General features: G+C 37.3%; 1 protein-coding gene and 1 long non-coding RNA gene across 7 annotated transcripts in view; both read left to right on the forward strand.

Annotated features, from left to right (window-relative positions):
- Window positions 1–12,822, forward strand: part of LOC136386878 (zinc finger X-chromosomal protein-like) — a 100,782-nt gene extending 87,960 nt beyond the window's left edge. For 4 of the 5 annotated variants that reach the window (XM_066358011.1, XM_066358009.1, XM_066358008.1 and 1 more), the window contains 5 exons: window positions 5,985–6,128; window positions 6,687–6,830; window positions 7,130–7,285; window positions 8,636–8,776; window positions 10,135–12,822. In XM_066358011.1, the coding sequence (XP_066214108.1) occupies window positions 5,985–6,128; window positions 6,687–6,830; window positions 7,130–7,285; window positions 8,636–8,776; window positions 10,135–11,318 (1,769 nt within the window). In that variant the 3' untranslated portion in view covers window positions 11,319–12,822. The remainder of the gene's footprint in view (window positions 1–5,984; window positions 6,129–6,686; window positions 6,831–7,129; window positions 7,286–8,635; window positions 8,777–10,134) is intronic. The other variant, XM_066358010.1, reaches the window with a different exon arrangement.
- LOC136386873 (uncharacterized) overlaps window positions 1–19,077 on the forward strand; it is a 265,786-nt gene that overhangs the window by 198,840 nt on the left and 47,869 nt on the right. The window lies entirely within an intron of this gene.

The following is a 19,077-nucleotide window of genomic DNA, read 5'->3' on the forward strand; positions in this document are numbered from 1 at the left end:
TTTGAGTCAAAAGGACAAATTATTTTCAGATATCCAGGACTTTAGAAATTCTATAGTAATTATTAGAGACAGTAAAGAGCAGAAAGGACACAAGAATAAAGTGGTAAAATGACATGAAATAATTTTTTGAATTTTAGGGCCCTGGCTGGTTGGCTCAGTGGTAGAGCGTTAGCCTGGGATTTGGAAGTCCCAGGTTTGATTCCCAGTCAGGGCACACAGGAGAAGCTACCATCTACTTCTCCAACCCTCCCCCTTCTCTCTCTCTCTCTCTCTCTCTCTCTTTCTCTCGTTTTCTCTCTTTCTTTCTTTTCTCCTGCAGCTAAATGGTAGAGCAAGTTGGCCCTGGGCATTGAGGATGGCTCCGTGGCTCACCTCAGGCGCTGAAATACCTCAGTTACTGAGCAATGGAGCATAACCCCAGATGAGCAGAGCATTACCTTGTAGGAGGCTTGCTGGGTGGATCCCAGTTGGGAAGCATGCAGGAGTCTGTCTGCTTAAAATATTATATAAAATTTAACATGTTGACTTCTCATCTTTCGAAACTGAATATAGTAGATAATGACTTTAAAGTACAATTCCAACTTCTTGTTTATAATATTTTTTATGTCAGTGGGCATTTATTTTAAAATTTAGTTTATTTGCATTCATAGACATTGACTTGAACATCCAGACTTAAACATTTAACAAAACAGTGTTGAAATAGTTTCTATTTGTTCATAAATGTAAGCTGTAGGCTCTTGGGATACATTAACAAAATAAGTAAGTTTCTTTTCCTTATGGAGACGATGTTCAAGTAGGTTTATGATTAGCCAACCAGCCAGGGCCACTCTTTTTTCTTGAAAAATTAAAATGAATTTTCACTAGAGACTTAGGGGGAAGTGGGATAACTTAACCAGATGAAAAAGAAAGACAGTATTGAAGACAGACATCTTTCTCATTTCTTCCCCTAAACACTTGCATTATCCCAAAACTTATTACTTTATATAGGGAAAGTGAGAAAAAAATATATGTAAAGTGTTAAATACTTAGAAGTGCTGAAGTATAAAATGTCACGTTAAAGATAAATATTAGAAGCAATCTTAATTTTCAGAAATTACATTTCTTTTTTGGAGAGAGGATTTACTAAAAGCCCTAGTTCTTAATTACTGTGTTTTTTAAAAAGGTGGCTGTACAAAAATCATGTTATCTGTTAACTCAGTTTTATCCAAGCCTTAGTTTTTACCTGTTTTTCAGTTTTAATTTTTAATGGCAATTTAAAAATAAGTGAGAATGCAAATAGTAATAGGACACCTAAAGTTTTTTTTTAAATAAGCCATTTTTGTAATATTTTATGTTTAATTTTACTGGTTGAATTAGTAGGACATCTCTCTGAGATTTTTTGAGGTCAAACTTTTAAAGTGAATTGTAAGCTTTGTTTATTTGGGGGGGTAGATCTTATATCTGAATCTGTAGTGAATTACATAATTATTAAAAGAAATAATTTATTGGGATGACACTAGTGCACAACTCTACAACATATCATCTGTACATTGCATTGTTGTTCACTACTCAAGTCTTCATCTGTCACCATTTATTCTCCCATGTACCTTCCCCCGCCTCCTTGCCACTGTTATTCATACTCTGTACTTTTCCATGAGTTTTCTCTCTCTCTTTTTTCTTTTCATTTTATTTTTGCACTCCCATACATGAGGGAAATTGTATGGTACTTGTCTTTCTCTAACTGGCTTATTTCACTTAGCATAGTGCTCTCCAGGTCCAACTATGCTATTGTAAAGAGTAAGATTTCTGCTCTGGCTGATTGATTAGTTCAGCTGATTAAGAGAGTTGTCCTAAAACAACAAGATTGTGGGTTTGATCTCTGGTCAGGACACATACAGGGAGCAATCAGTGAATGTATGACTGAGAGGAACAACAAATGAATGCTTCTTTTACCCCTCCTCTCTCTCCTCTGTGTCTCAAAAAAAATTAAGTCCTAGCTGAATAGCACGGTTGGTTGGAGTGTCATTCTGGAGCATGGAGGTTGCCTGTTTGATTCCCTGTTCAGGGCACACACAGGAACAGCTCCATGTTCCTGTCTCTCTTTCTTCTACCTCTCCACCCTCTCAAGCCCCTATAAGGAGTAAGATTGTCTTTTTTACAGCCAAGCAATATTCCATCATATACATACCACAGCTGATTTTATCCACTCATCTACTGATGATGGATGTGACCAGAATTAAGGACAGCATTCCTCTCTGCCCATAAACTGTATTTATAAAAGGTAGTCAAAATACAATGCTCATAGAAGTTAGGGGATATTTTATCACTTCATGTTTATTTTGAAATATCCCCTAAATTTTGTGAGCAGTATACTTTAATTTAGATAGTTAAGGTCACAGTTTAGGGAAGGTGTATGTTTGTATGTATACACTTCTGTAACTGTAAAGAATTTAACAGCTCTTTGAACCTTGATATCATTCTTTTCTTGTATTCTTATTCTTCTCACTTTTTAAGTTCCTAACCCATTTTGCCATTCTGTTACTGTCTAACAAAATGCTTGCCTTCTTTTGTGTACAGCATATGTATTTGAAGCCACCAGTCATGGTTTCTTTCTATTTTTGCCATTCCAAGCTCCTGTTCAACTCTCTCCCTTATGACAACAAAGCAACATTCCTATTGATATTTAATTTATGTTCTCAGGTTTCAAAAGGAATAATGTTTTTCTTTTAAAGAAAGTCTCATCTTTTTCCTTTTCTGAGATCTTGATCCAGCAATACACCGTGGCCTCACTTGCCTTAGTGCTCATGTAGACTATGAACATAAATATTCTTATAAATTGGACAGTAATTTTCTTGATCCTGCAATTTGTTTACTGCTCCTCCTATTTAAAAGTCAACTTCTTAAAGAAATGTATACCATACATAAAATTCTTAACCCACTTGAGTCAGACCCCATAAAATATTTATTAAAACACTTCGCCAAGAACATCAGCGATCTCTGCATTACTTCAGTCCAGTATGTGAGCTCCCTTGACTTTGTGTTGTTGTTCATATCTGTAAGAAATATTTCAGTGTGCTGTTTAAAAACAGTTTTGTGCAGTACCTTGTTGTGTAACTTGGTTACAGCATTGTCCCATTACACCAAGGATGCAGCTTCGATCCCGGGTAAAGGGCACATACAGGAATCAACCAATGAATGTACAGATAAGTGGAACCAACAAATTGATGTTTCATTCTCTCCCTCTTTTCCTCCCTATTTTTCTACAATCAGTTTTAAAAAATAGTTTGCACATAATTTGGCCTGGAGTTGGTCTTGATTTTGATAAATTGGAAACTAAATTAGATAAAATATTACTGTATTTTCACTTTTTTTGGGGGGGGGGTTGTTTGTTTTTGTTTTTTTCTGAAGTTGGAAATAGGGAGGCAGTCAGACAGACTCCTGCATGTGCCTGACCGGATCCACCCAGTATGCCCACCAGGGGACAATGCTCTGCCCATCTGGGGCATCGCTCTGTTGCAACCAGAGCCATTATAGCACCTGAGGCAGAGGCCATGAAGCCATCCTCAGTGCCCGGGCCAACTTTGCTCCAGTGGAGCCTTGGCTGCGGGAAGGGAAGAGAGGGACAGAGAGGAAGGAGAGGGGGAGGTTTGGAGAAGCAGATGGGCGCCTCTCCTGTGTGCCCTGGCCGGGAATCGAACCCGGGACTCCTGCACGCCAGGCCGACGCTCTACCACTGAGCCAACTGGCCAGGGTGTATTTTCACTTTTTAATGACACTTTGGAATTCTAAATTCATCTGAATATTCTGCATAAGAATATGTAATTCTACATCATTATGTTGAATAGAAATGCAATTTTTGTATCTCAAGCAGATGAGAAATTTGCATATTTCAAAGACATAAAAATCTTAAATTTTATGTTCGTAAGCAAGAATTTAAGACACAATTAAATAGTGGTGAAAACTTTTATACCACTATTTACACCACAATCTTAGCTGAATTGTGCTTGAATCAGGAACTTGTTAATTTGATTTCTACTAATGGAAACCATCTGTAGTTAGATATACCATTTATTGCTTCTAACATTTTAAGTCTCATAGAGTCTATACATTCTTAAAATACCAAAACTTGATTGATAGTTGTGAATCACATGGATTAAGATTTCAGTTCTGGCTTCTTTAGTTGCTAGCAGTGTGATCTCAGATAAGTCGTTCAACTTTTCTTAACTTCCGTTTGCTCTGCTATATATGATGTGGGCAGTATTTTCACATCTTTCTCATAGACTTAGTATAAGTAGTAAGTAGTATTTATAGTAGCCAATAAATGTTAGCTATATTATTAGTATGATTGCATTTAAAAATAATCATGTTAGTGGGTTACAAAATTACTGAGTAAATGAGTTTCTCATATTTGTTATCCCACTACCTACCCCAAAGTCTGATTTACAACTTGTGATTCTTTCCTAAATTGAATAAATATACAACCAAAAGGATGACAACCAAAAAGAGGGCATTAGAAAAGGAACTAGAAGAAATGAAAAGGCTTTATGGGGATATTGAAGACAAGTTAAATCAGTCTTCTTTTTTGATCACTTGTTCTGTCAGTCCACTGTGTCTAGAGCAGAGAGAACATTCCTCCAGTGTTTGTGTCAATAGCAAATCCACTTAATAGCAATATAAATCTAACTATTGTGGTGAGTTAAATTGTAATTGGCTGAGTTTTTATTAATCTTTATTAAACTTTGTGCCAGTGGGTGACCATAAGAGGATAGCAGTGAATGAAAAAGGTTACATTATGTAGAAATTATACTTTTGATGTTTATTCTAACCTAGAGTCTGTTTTGAACATTATTTTTTACTTTTGTTAATTTTCCAAATTCTAAGCATAATGCTACAGTATTTCCTTTGCTACTTCTATAAAGTTTAAAATATGAAATATTGAATATTCTCTAACTCTCTAATGTTGGGAATCATGTGTCTCTGTTGGTAAGTAGAGTAGTTTTCAAAACAAAATAGGCAACCTTCATTAAGGTATATGAGAATTTGTTTAAATACATTGACTTCATTTGTCATCAGTGACTCAGACTTTGCATTTTCATGAAGTCATGTGTGTTATGTGTATGTATATGTTATAGTGTGTATGGGTAGTTTTATGTTTACACACTTGGTGTTATAATTTTTATTGACCATTGCAGTGTACTTTCTGAAAACTATATTTTGATATTTTAAAAAACTTAGAATTCTAATAGAAATGGTTATTAAAGATATTAAGGAGCAACATTATTAGATAATACTGATGAATATTACATTAAGAGCAATGCTTGATGATTTTTTACTAGGACAGTGGTAGTCAACCTCGTCCCTACTGCCCAGTAGGGGGCGCTCCAGCTTTCATGGTGGGCGGTAGCAGAGCAACCAAATATAAATAAAAAGATAGATTTAACTATAATAAGTTGTTTTATAAAGATTGATTCTACCAAACTTAGTGAAAATCTGACATAAAGTACTTGGTAAGTAATTATGATTATATGCTTTCACTTGCTGTCACTCTGCTTTATAAATTTTATAAAGTAAAGTGACTTCCCTACTTAATCACCATGACTGTGGAACCGGTGGATGGTTAGAAAATTTTACTACTAACAGATACAAAAGTGGGCGGTAAGTATAAAAGGGTTTGACTACCCCTATACTAGGATATTCTTACCAAATTTTTTGAGAAAATAATTAAACCTAATGGATGCAATTATTTCTAGGGAGAAAGTATATCATTTTATTATTCTGTTAGTGTTCAAGGCTACCAGGTGTTAGCTTTAAAAAAAAATAGTTTTCACCTTAATATCTTATCCCACTTTAGAAGATGTTTAAAATGTATTCATTGATTCTTCTACTTTCTAAATCATCTATTTTTATGAATCAATTAGAGATATTTGTAAAAAGGACTTTCAAAAGTGTAATATATTTTAAGTGTCTGCAATTATTATTTATGATGTTTCCTTCTCTCTTTTTAGTGGATGATGCTGGCAAAATACAACAGAATGGTTCCTTGGAAATGTGCACAGTGTCAGAAATTAGTTCTTGTAAAGTGGATAGCACTTGCCCCGAAGTTATTAAGGTGTATATTTTTAAAGCTGAACCTGGAGAGGAAAATTTAGGTAAGTGGAAACCCTTAGGATAGGGGTCGGGAACTTATGGCTCGCGAGCCAGATGTGTCTCTTTGGATGGCTGCATCTGGCTCACAGACAAATCTTTAATAAAAAAATAGTAACGTTAAAAATATAAAACATTCTCATATATTACAATCCATTTCCTACTGCTCATGTTCATGGTTGTGGCTGGAGCCAATCACAGCTGTCCTCAACAGGACAGCTGGACAACACCAAATTTTTTTGGATAATGCGTCACATACACAGGTCGTTGTATGGCTATCACAGAATCTCATTTTAAAATATGTGGCATTCATGGCTCTCTCAGCCAAAAAGGTTCCCAACCCCTGTCTTAGGACATTATATATCCTATTTAAACACTTTAATTTGATTACTTTGGGGTTGGTTTAGATGAGAACATTTCAGTTCTTTTTGAAAGATAACTTTTAAAACATTTTCAGTATACCATACTAATATGAAAGTGTTTGGCAGGGTTATCAGCTGTTAAAGTGAAAAGTGAAATTAAGTTTTCACATAAATAATTGGTGCTGTCATTTTTCTTGCAAGGTGGCACTGTAGACATTGTGGAAGGTGAACCTGAGAATGATCATGGAGTTGAACTGCTTGATCAGAATAGCAGTATGCATGTGCCAAGAGAAAAGATGGTTTATATGACGACTGTCAGTGACTCTCAACAAGATGAAGATTTAAGTAAGTAGGTGGCCTTTTTATGGGAGACCTTTTTGTTTCTATATGCTTTTAATTTTCAAAAGCAACCATATTTGAAGAAAATAAGTTCTGTTGTAGACATATTTCCTATTTGGTATATCATATTTCAAAGCAACTTAGTCTGTGATTAGGATGTCACTAGAGTAATTTTATAGACTGTTTATGAAAGTAATGTTCTAGGTGTGTAACATTTGAACCTCTTTCTATTAATTGAATTCAAATAAGAAATGGTGTCTGTTCTCTTATAAATCCAGTCCCAAAAGTCTTGTTATTTTTCTTAGATGTTGCAGAAATCACTGATGAGGTTTATATGGAAGTGATTGTAGGAGATGAGGATGCTACTGTTGCAGCAGCAGCTGCTACTGCCGTACATGAACAGCAGATTGATGACAATGAAATGAAAACCTTCATGCCTATAGCATGGGCAGCAGCTTATGGTAAGTGATATAGCTGCTCAAATGATTCATGGTTTTTGAACATAAATTTATTGTTGACAAGTTCTTTCTGTGGTCTTAGGTTTTAGAAAGATCAAGTACAATGATTTAAGGAAAAGTAAAAGAAGCTTATATAGTTTACATTTTTTTCTTTAATTATAGCAGGAATTTCCTTCATATCTATCTTATATATATGAGGTACATTGGCTTTTAACTTGAATTTTTTTTTTTTTTGGTATTTTTCTGAAATGAGAATTGGTAAAGCAGAGACAGACTCCTGCACCCAGACCCGGATCCACCTGGCAACCCTCCTAGGGGGCGATGCTCTGCCCATCTGGGGTGTTGCTCTGTTGAAACTGGAGCCATTCTACCACCTGAGGGGAAGGCCATGGAGCCACCCACAGCGCTTGGCCAACTTGCTCCAATGGAGCCCTGGCTGTGGGAAGGGAAGAGAGGGACAGAGAGGAAGGAGAGGGGGAGGTTTGGAGAAGCAGATGGGCGCCTCTCCTGTGTGCCCTGGCCGGGAATCAAACCTGGGACTCCTGCACGCTGGCTGACACTACTGCTGAGCTGTCTGGCCAGGGTTCAATCTGAAATTTTTTATGTTGATTATGGCTTTACAATTTTGAGTCACAATGAGGTATGTTTTATGGGGCAAAATGCTGCTAATTTGTGAGTTTAAAATGTGATTCCAACCTCTTGTTTATAATATTTTTTTATGTCAGTGGGCATTAATTTTAAAATCTATTTTACTTGGATTCATAGACACTGACTTGAACATCAGCACTTAGACATTTAACAAATATATATATATATGTGCCTGTCCATAAAGCCCACTACCTACTTATAGAATTTTTGTCATTTATGAGTATCATGGCTTACTTTTTTTTTTTTGTATTTTTCTGAAACTGGAAACGGGGAAGTAGTCAGACAGACTCCCGCATGCACCCCACCAGGATCCACCCAGCACGCCCACCAGGGGCCGATGCTCTGCCCATCCAGGGCGTCGCTCTGTCGCGACCAGAGCCACTCTAGGGCCTGAGGCAGAGGCCAAGGAGCCATCCCCAGTGCCCGGGCCAACTTTGTTCCAATGGAGCCTTGGCTGCAGGAGGGGAAGAGAGAGACAGAGAGAAAGGAGAGGGGGAGGGGTGGAGAAGCAGATGGGCGCCTCTCCTGTGTGCCCTGGCTGGGAATCGAACCCTGGACTTCCGCACACCAGGCTGACGCGCTACCACTGAGCCAACCGGCCAGGGCCTCATGGCTTACTTTTTATTCCTGTAGTTAATCACGAATTCCTTATTCTTTATAACTAAAGAATATTGTATAATTTTGTTTTCTAATGCGTATTGTTAGGTGATAATTCTGATGGAATTGAAAACCAGAATGGCACAACAAGTGCTCTCTTGCACATAGATGAGTCTGCTGGACTCAGCAGACTGGCTAAACAAAAACCAAAGAAAAGGAGAAGATCTGATTCCAGGCAGTACCAAACAGGTGAGGGCACATGAGTTCCACAGCACAGTGTGCTTTGTGAGCACTCAGATGAATCTCTAGTATGTGTTGTAATAGCATTTTAGCTACTGGACTGCATATAGCTTTTGTGGATTGAATTGACAAATAAAACTTTAAGAATTCAGTGATATTCATGAATGATTTTCTTGGATAAAAAGATTATTTTTGGATCAGACACACAGGAAAATTAATTACAATTTCACGTTACCAAAATATTTTAACCAAGTGAATAAATTTAAAGAATATGTCCTTGATGGCATAAAGCAGGCATCATTTACCAGAGGAGTTATTTATTGGGCATATTCCTTTGCTGCATTGTGCTGTAAGTTGATTTGCATATTAAAATTGTTCTTTATTGTTGTGGTTGAACTAAGTTAGCATAAATTGTCTTGAAATAAGCTAGATTGCAATGTTGAACTTTATTTTTGTGAATTATTTGCAACAGATATTTAAATGTTTGTAGCTTTAAATTGGTACTGGCTTTTTGTTTGTTTGTTTTTTAGGTGACAGGAGGGGAAATAGTGAGGCAGACTTCTGCATGGGCCCCAATCGGTATCTTTCTGGCAACCCTGTCTAGGGCTGATGCTCTTTTACTGAGCTATTTTTAGCACCTGAGGCTGGAACACTCCTACCAACTAAGCTATCCTCAGTGCCTGGGCCATACTCGAACCAGTGGAGCCACTGGTTGCATTGCAGGAGGGGAAGAAGGAGAGAAGGGGAAAGAAAAGGGGAAGAGAAGCAGATGGTTGCTTCTCATATGTGTCTTGACCAGGAATCAAACCCAGAACATTCACACACTGGCCGACACTCTATCCACTGTGCCACTGGCCAGGACCAGTACTGTATTTATTTTGCTCTAGGAGTGAGATTGGTAGTCATAATAAAGTTTCTGAACAATATACCTTTATTACGAGGTTGCTATATCTCTTTTGTTGAAACAGAATAAAAAGGGATATTAATATAATTTGGAGTACTTGCCTAATAATATTTAGAATATACACTTACGTTTTTTTTTTAAGTGAGAGAAGAGGATATAGATTCCCACTTGTGTCCTGCCTGGGATCTTCCCAGCAAAACCTGTCTGTGGCCAATGTTCGCATCACCCAAGCCATCCTCAACACCCATGGCCGATGCTTGAACCAATTAAGCCATTGGCTGCAACAGGAGAATTGGGACAGAAAGTAAGAGGAGGGAAGAGAAGCAGGTCATCACTTCTATTGTGTGCCCTGACCAGGAATCGAACCTGGGGTGGCCATACATCAGCCGATGCTGTATCCATTTGTATCAAAACAAATATTTTTTGCTTACTCAAGTTTCTTTCTTTTATGTTCCTTTCTTAGCAATAATAATTGGCCCTGATGGACATCCCCTGACTGTCTATCCCTGCATGATTTGTGGGAAAAAGTTTAAGTCCAGAGGCTTTTTGAAAAGGCACATGAAAAACCATCCTGAACACCTTTCCAAAAAGAAGTACCACTGTACTGACTGTGATTATAGTACCAACAAGAAGATCAATTTACACAACCACCTGGAGAACCACAAGCTGACCAGCAAGTCAGAGAAGACCGTCGAATGTGGTGAATGTGGGAAGCATTTCTCTCATGCTGGGGCTTTATTTACTCACAAAATAGTACATAAGGAAAAAGGAGCCAATAAAGTGCACAAGTGTAAATTTTGTGAATATGAAACAGCTGAACAAGGGTTATTGAATCGTCACCTTTTGGCAGTTCACAGCAAGAACTTTCCTCATATTTGTGTGGAATGCGGTAAAGGTTTTCGTCACCCGTCAGAGCTCAAAAAACACATGCGAATCCATACTGGGGAGAAACCGTACCAATGCCAGTACTGTGAATATAGGTCTGCAGACTCTTCTAACTTGAAAACGCATGTTAAAACCAAGCATAGTAGAGAGGTGCCATTCAAGTGTGACATCTGTCTTCTGATTTTCTCCAATTCCAAAGAGGTGCAGCAACATGCTCTTATCCACCAAGAAAGCAAAACACACCAGTGTTTGTATTGTGACCACAAAAGTTCAAATTCAAGTGATTTGAAACGACACGTAATTTCAGTTCACACTAAGGACTACCCCCATAAGTGTGACATGTGTGATAAAGGCTTCCACAGGCCTTCAGAACTCAAGAAACATGTGGCTGCCCACAAGGGCAAAAAAATGCACCAGTGTAGACATTGTGACTTTAAGATTGCAGATCCATTTGTTCTAAGTCGTCACATTCTCTCTGTTCACACAAAAGATCTTCCATTTAGATGTAAGAGATGTAGAAAGGGATTTAGGCAACAGAATGAGCTTAAAAAGCATATGAAGATACATGGTGGCAGGAAAGTATATCAGTGTGAGTACTGCGAGTATAGCACTACAGATGCCTCAGGCTTTAAACGACATGTTATTTCCATTCATACAAAGGACTACCCTCACTGTTGTGAGTACTGCAAGAAAGGGTTCCGAAGACCTTCAGAAAAGAACCAGCACATAATGCGGCATCATAAAGAAGTGGGCTTCCCCTAACAATACTTCTATAGATGTTTGTGGAGATGTTGGCTTTGAAGCAGAAAATTCATTTTAAAGCCAATTAGTCTCATTTACATACATTCCTGTACATTGGTTTATTCTGTACAAATAGAATATTGCTTTAGGTTGACATTTTTTACATTTTCACAGGTTGTTTTGTATCCTATTTTAGTTTCTTTAATGAGGGAAAAGTGGCAACAATCAAATTGCTTTTATTTAAATAATCTCTGATCTCTATGTTGAATTTTTAAGTCTTAGAACTTTTACTATTTATTTTACTATTTACTTTATTCACCTTGATAGACTCTTGTAAGACTATTTAAAAATGAGAAAACAAGATTGGTAACTCTAAAAATGATCATTTTGACTTTTTCCATGAATTTTTCATATTAAATGGAAACATCTGCTAATACAAATGGGAGATAGTACAACAATGATTATAATTTGAAAGTCATTCCTCGTCTTAGTTATTTTCAAATCATATGACAAAAAATTCCTTAGGAGAACTTTGGTAAGTTTATATTTAATTTTTTGGTTTACCAGACAAAATATTCTTCTTTTGACTTCCTTTATACAGCACTTTCAGAAAGTCATATTGAAAGGTTTTGATTATTCATGTTTTCTGTCTGTACTGCTTTGTTGTGAAATAGTTGTGTTCTACAAATGAGATCTGTGAATTGAGTTTTCAAATCTTTTTGACAAAGTGGTTAATAGGAGTTTTGTCTACTAGATGTGTAAGTGTACACTAAATTTTATATGTTTCTTATTTTGTATACACAATTCCAAAATAAGTCTGTAGTGAAAAATATTGAATGTACAATAAATGGAAAGATCCAAGGTGTACAAAAGAGCATTTTGAAAATTTACTATTCAGAGAGATTAAAATTCAGGTGAAATATAGGAAAGTAAATAGTGTATACCAGTATTTTTAAAGACTAAAGGTATTTTTCTTTGAAATACCTTTGGTAATTGGAAAACAGAAGTTAAGGTATTTCTAAATAGAATGTATTCTTACAATTTCAGCATCAGAACTTGATACATTTTTTTTTTTTTGAGAGGGTAATGACTATCCAGACAAAATTTTTGGTTCTCACTTAGAAACCTATAAAAGAAATATCTTTTCACAAAGGGGAACTTAGGAAGCAGTGGTCTTCATGTGCTGGAGAATGGCTGTTAAGTAGACTTGGCTAGTTAAGCCTTCTTTTTTCAACAGGTAGCAGAGTTAAAAAGATGTAACACTCAACTTGATGTGTGTTTATTTTTTTTCTATTTTTAAAAGAAGATAAGGTGTAACGTACATAATAAAAATGTATTTATTTTGACTCAGTGTTTCAGTTTTTTTTTTACACTTGATCTTTAGCCAAAAGGCTGAGAAATTTTTTTTTTAAAGAAGATAAAGGTATAACGTACATAATAAAAACAGGAGTCTTTATTTGAACTCACTGAGTCTTTCAGTCATTTTTTTTTTCCTGAAGTTGAAAATGGGAGGCAGTCAGACAGATTCCCACATGCGCCCAACCGGGATCCACCCAGCATGCCCACCAGGGGGCGATGCTCTGCCCATCTGGGGGCATCGCTCTGCCGCAATCAGAGCCATTCTAGCGCCTGGGGCAGAGGCCATGGAGCCATCCGCAGCGCCCGGGCCATCTTTGCTCCAATGGAGCCTCGGCTGTGGGAGGGGAAGAGACAGAGAGGAAGGAGAGGGGGAGGGGTGGAGAAGCAGATGGGCGCTTCTCCTGTGTGCCCTGGCCGGGAATCGAACCCGGGACTCCCTCATGCCAGGCTGACGCTCTACCACTGAGCCAACCAGCCAGGGCTCAGTCATTTTTTTTTTTTTACACTGGGTCTTAGCCAAAAGGCTGAGAAGTGTTTTGTTTTGTTTTGTTTTAAGAAGATAAAGGTATAACATACATAATAAAACTGTAAGGATTTATTTGAACTCACTGAGTCTTTCAGTTTTGTTTTGTTTTGTTTTTTGAGAGTTGACATTTTAAATGGCTTAGTCATAAACATAGATATAAAATTAATGACAATTAGGATTTTGTTTTATTAACACAAGGTTTAAAAAACAAGACTTTTAGGTTATTTAAATTGGCTATGGCACATTGTGGCATTGTGGGAAATTAGGAAATTTTATTTCCACTAGTAGCTACCAAGCATCTTCATTATAGTGCTTCCTTCTCTTGCTATTAAGTTTTGACCTTTTGCCTTTCTCTGTGCCACTAATATTCATATTCAGAAGTTAAATTTGTTGGGCTAGAAATGAAGTATTTGAGGATACTGAGATACTGTGAAGACTAGATTGATTTAGTTCTAAATCAAATGTTGTAGGCACATAGAAATTTAAGTGTACAACCAGCCAAAGGCACAGGAAGGATTTTGGTTCCTCTTATGGCTTCTTGGTCTTCATACAGACTCCCTCCCCCTTTTTAATGTTCATTTGAGGTCCTTTTCTTGAAAACATTGTTTTTGTGTGAGAATTTAGAAAATGTCCTTTGAATTTGGTTTTTCCCTGAAGTAATATAAAAGGAAATGTTTAAATGAAAGTTTACATTTTAAAAAATTTTAAATGATAGCTATTTATATTTTTAAAATAAACTTGAAGAACATGGTACATGAGATTTTATTTTCTCACATAGTCTGAAAATATATACAATTGTTCTCAGAGTATTAAATCCTTTAAAAGGTATTTGGTCAAGTGACTGTGATAAAACATGTCTTTATAACAAATAGGTGAGATTGTACTTACTGTTATGTACGGATATTAGTTCAAGCAGGCTATTTTAATACTGAAAACAACTTGATTAGCAAAGCTAAAAAAAAGTGGATGTTTCCATTTAATATTTGAAAGACATACATATTTTTACAACAACATAATTTATTTTATTGAAATAGCCTATTAAATGTTATGTTCTCTTCTGTACACATTGTAAAATACCTAAGAAATTCATATGGAAAAGTGTAACACTGTTGTAAATGTGTACTTGAGAATAACATGCAAAAATAAAAGTTAGAATATTTTTCTGTTAATCTGTTTTTCGGGTATTTGATATTAAATTAACACATTTTCTTTAAAATGAGCAGTTTTGTTAAATCTAGTAAACTGGTATATGTTTTTTCCCATTTCTTAATTTATATAGCAATGAAATGGAAAATGCCTAATTTTAATTTCATGATTTGTATGCCGTTAAGCCCATGAATTTGCAAGAAATATTTTAGAGTAGTTAAACGTTAATTAGTAAGTCCTATAGCATGTCCTTGAAATTGCTTTTTATTTTCATAAAGGGTGTTTAGTATCTTTAATTCTTCTGAGATAAATGTACCATGATAAAATGTTTTTACATACACGTATTTTAATTTATTGGGGTCACACTGGCTAAAACATACATGTTTCAAGTGTACTGTTTTATGAAATACTCTGAATTATCACCACTCATAGTCTAGTCTCCTGTCATCACCATGTATTTCACTCCCTTTATTCTCCACCTCACCTCCTATTATTCTGCTAACCACCATACTGTTGTCTGTGTCTGAATTTTTTTGTTCATTTGTTACTGTTTTATTTTGTTTATCCTACATATGAAGTCATATGGCTTTTGTCCTTACCCATATGACTTATCTCTTCTCTCACTTATAATGATATTTCCTTTTTTTTTTTAAGTGAGAGGAGGGTTGATAGACTCCCACATATGTTCTGACCAGGATCCACCCAGCATCCCATGTCAGGGGCTAATGCTCAAATTAACCGAGCTATCCTTGGCATGAGGGTCAACACCTGAACCAATTGAGCCACTGGTTGTGAAGGGCAGGAGAGGGGGAAGAGGAAGAGAAGCAGATGGTCATTTCTCATGTGTGCCCTGGCAGGATTGACCCCAGGAGGTCTGCATGCTGGTTCAATGATCTGTCCATTGAGCAAACCAGCCAGGGCATAAGATTGATATTTTTCAAGATCTATCTATGTATCATTAAAAGACACATAGGTTCTTCCATGTTTTGGCTATTATGAGTTATGTGACACTGAACATGGGGTGCATCTAACTTGACAAACAGCTTTTTCAAAATTTTTGGTTTGATCGCCCAGAAGATTACTGGGTCATGTGGTCAAGTTTTTATTTGTTTGTTTTTAAGCTCAGTTTATTTATTTATATTTTCCTTTAATTTTAAAATTCTATTTAAAATTGTTCTTTATTGTTCTAGGAGATTGAGTAGAAGCTGTCCAGACCTTGGGCAGAACTCTTAGTTTCAGTGGTTACACCCTACTGAAATCTGAGCATTCAGGACAGACCGATACTTGAGGTCCTAGGGCAGGAACTATACCTACCACATTTAGCCGTAGCCACTATACAACACCAGAGGTTTTTCAGGGGCAAAGCCTAACAAGCAGCCAGCAAAGAGGCAGCAGAAGGCCTGTCTCAGGGAAGCTTAGGTTTTTTGCTGACTTTCCCCAGGCCTCATGCTGGAAAAAGAAAGCCTAGGTGAGATCCAATAATAGGGAAACAGAGCCTTGAAACTAAGAGTAGATAACTTCTAAAACCCCAACAGATGGGGTGTTCAGACTAGCTAAGTTACCTGCTTGTGCCGTGAGCAAATTGTATAGCTTTGCTTAATAAACTGCTCGCTTTGCATGAATGCTGCACCCTTTCTCTTACCTGAATTCATTCTTGTGAGCATAATAAGGAGGAGGTAGAAGCCTCCTTGCACATGGGCTTTCTCCCTTGAGAGTTTTCTAATGCTGTGACTAATCACAGGTTTTGTATGCACAGTTGTATTCAACTAACATTTTTTTGTTGCTAGGCCTTGGATTACAATAAGTTTAGTCTTTTCTAAAGACTTCTGCTTCTATTGCTTTTGTGTGCACAACCAGAGAGGAGAATTATGCAATGTTTTTGGACTGTGTGTATATAAACAGTTGTGTCCACTGAGAAATAATTTGAGTACCTGAGTTTACTCAGGCTCTGAAAACTGAAGAGGCACTTCTTTTGGTCCAGGTTCTGGATATTTCACATGAATGAGAACCTAGCAGAGATGTCTGGGATTATGCCCAAGACATACAGGAGACTCATAGGGACTTTCATTTTACTTATAATTACTATTGGATGCACACATAAGGACTGATCATCCAGTGCTCTGAGCCCTCATGGTGTTTTAGACATTTAGGAGAGAAACCAAGACATAAGAGTGAGGGATGACCAGTCTCTGTCACAAACAGCACACTTAGATCCATCACATAAATCCTTAGTCCTTCTGTGAAAAAAGCCCTTTCTGAGACGGTTAGCTTGTAAGTCAACCACTGAATTGCTCCCCTTCCCACTTTTGTCAGCTTTACCTTCACTTGAATTCACCTTGTAGAATGTGCAAGAAAAGTCTTGTTATATATGTCAGGCTGCTAAGAGGAAATCTTGAGGGACCTCATATATTTCTGAGATATCACCCAAGTTTAGGTTAGGAAATTCTCTCTTTAGTTTTCCTATATTTGTACTCTCAGGGCGAATATTGTGCAGAGGCCATTAACAGACAACATTTCTTGTCACACAGTATAGACCAGAAGAGAAATAAGTGGCCATGGCTGGTTGGCTTAGTGGTAGAGCGTCGGCCTGGCGTGCGGGAGTCCCGGGTTTGATTCCTGGCCAGGGCACACAGGAGAAGCGCCCATCTGCTTCTCCACCCCTCCTCCTCTCCTTCTTCTCTGTCTTGCTCTTCCCCTCCCGCAGCCGAGGCTCCATTGGAGCAAAAGATGGCCCGGGCGCTGGGGATGGCTCCTCGGCCTCTGCCTCAGGTGATAGAATGGCTCTGGTCACAACAGAGCATCGCCCCCTGGTGGGCGTGCTGGGTGGATCCCGGTCGGGCGCATGCAGGAGCCTGTCTGACTGCCTTCCCATTTCCAGCTTCAGAAAAATACAAAAAAAAAAAAAAAAAAGAAATTAAAATGCACAGTAAAGATTAAGACTTTATCCCTCTCCTTGGGGAGTCGGTGCTAGCATGTTTTCCCACTGCTTCTCTGTTACTGCTAGTGTGTTTTATGGTTCCTTTTTTCCCCCTATTTCAAATATATAGTTTCCAATTTAAATCCAGAATCTTTCTCAGTCTCAACTTTGAATGTCTTTACATTGTTCCCTAACAATGATCCCAGCAGCCTCCTCCAAGTGTGTATCAAGGGCAGGGCAGTGAAGCTTGCTAGAGGCAGGCATGCAGTTTGAACTAGGAACAGAAAATCCAGGGCCGTGAAGATTTATATTAAACTAATTAGAATATATTTAAAAACCTCCACAAAACTAAACTAATTTAAAGACAATGCCAGAAACAGGTAGTTTTCTCCCTACACCAATTAATGGAAATAAAATTAACATTTATTTCAACAAAAATCTGACAGGAAACAAAAGTTACCTATTAGTGGGACTATTTTTTTTTAAAGACTAATGCACATCCAGAAGGAGTTAAAAAAATTTTTAAGGTCCTCTTCAGGAAAGTCAAAGATGGAGGCCAATGAGATAGATTTCTATTATGAGAATGTAGACATAGAGGGGCCCATATAATGGAATATAGACATAGGGACCATTGTTGCTGGGTGAGGGTTAAAGGTTATATGGTAAGGCTAGCTAATTCTGGAAACCCATATCTGAAAGTGGCGGGGCCACCCTTTTCAAATGGTATATAAAACATGAAAAAAGATGCCCAATCCTTCCAACGTACCCCTATATTCTTTTTTAGATAGGAAATCAAGGCTCAATACCACAAAATATTCCTCTGGAATTCATCCTTAAGAATTGAAATAAATTTGACCCCAAACCCTAAAAAATATATATATTTTGTAACACAGCATGGCCTCAATATAAATAGAAGAAAATGGGGAGGTTTGGCTTAAAAGTAGTAGTTTAAATTATAGGCTGGGGCTTCGTTCCTGGGACTCAGGACCCTCCCCTCTCCACTAAACTCAGTTCTCATCATGCGAGTCTCTCTCAGCTGCCATTCACTCCGGGGAGCTGGGCAGCCTTCTCCGAGTTTCCGCTTTTCCTACCAGTCTCAGTGTGGCTTCCTCAGTGTTCCATGGTTGAAGAGTCCTCTTAGTTTAGTCCAAAGTTGGTTTTTCCAGATGATGGTTCTTAAAATTAGTTTGTAATCCACTTTGGTTCTGGGAGGTGGAAGTTGGTACGTCCGCCTACCCCATCACCATCTTGTCTTCCTCTAAATTATAACACTATCTTGCAACTTGATCTATTTTGTAAGAGTCAAGAAAATTGGGCGAAGGTATAAGACATGTATAAGCCTTTATGGCACTAAAAAAATCTAGATTTTATAAAAATTGTGAAATAGATCTTGCCCTTTTAGCAATTATGAATAAAAAAGAACCTAATCCTAAAGATATAGAAAAAATCACATGGCCCCATCTATTATGCCTTAGAAGCTGGCAGCCCCCTTAGCCCTAAAGCAGCACATATTAAGTCTGTGACCTTGGGGATGATAGGGCACCTAATCCTAAAAATGAATATAGAATAGTACTCTCTCAGTTGTTTTCCCAGTGGGGAGCCCTGAGATCATTTAGGATAGTAAGAGTCCAGGATTCTTTCACAATATAGGACTTAATAAACATTAAAAACACACTAGGTAACTTCACAAATAATCCCAATACATTTATATATAAATGGAGAAAAATTACCCTAACCTTTGATCTGTCCTGGGAGGATATTAATCTAGTCCTCCAGGATGCTTTAACAACTTCTGAAGGTGAAAGAATTACAGGGGAAACAATAGCTTATGT

Source organism: Saccopteryx leptura, unplaced genomic scaffold (genome assembly GCF_036850995.1).
Source record: "Saccopteryx leptura isolate mSacLep1 unplaced genomic scaffold, mSacLep1_pri_phased_curated manual_scaffold_18, whole genome shotgun sequence".
NCBI classification, from domain to species: Eukaryota; Metazoa; Chordata; class Mammalia; order Chiroptera; family Emballonuridae; genus Saccopteryx; species Saccopteryx leptura.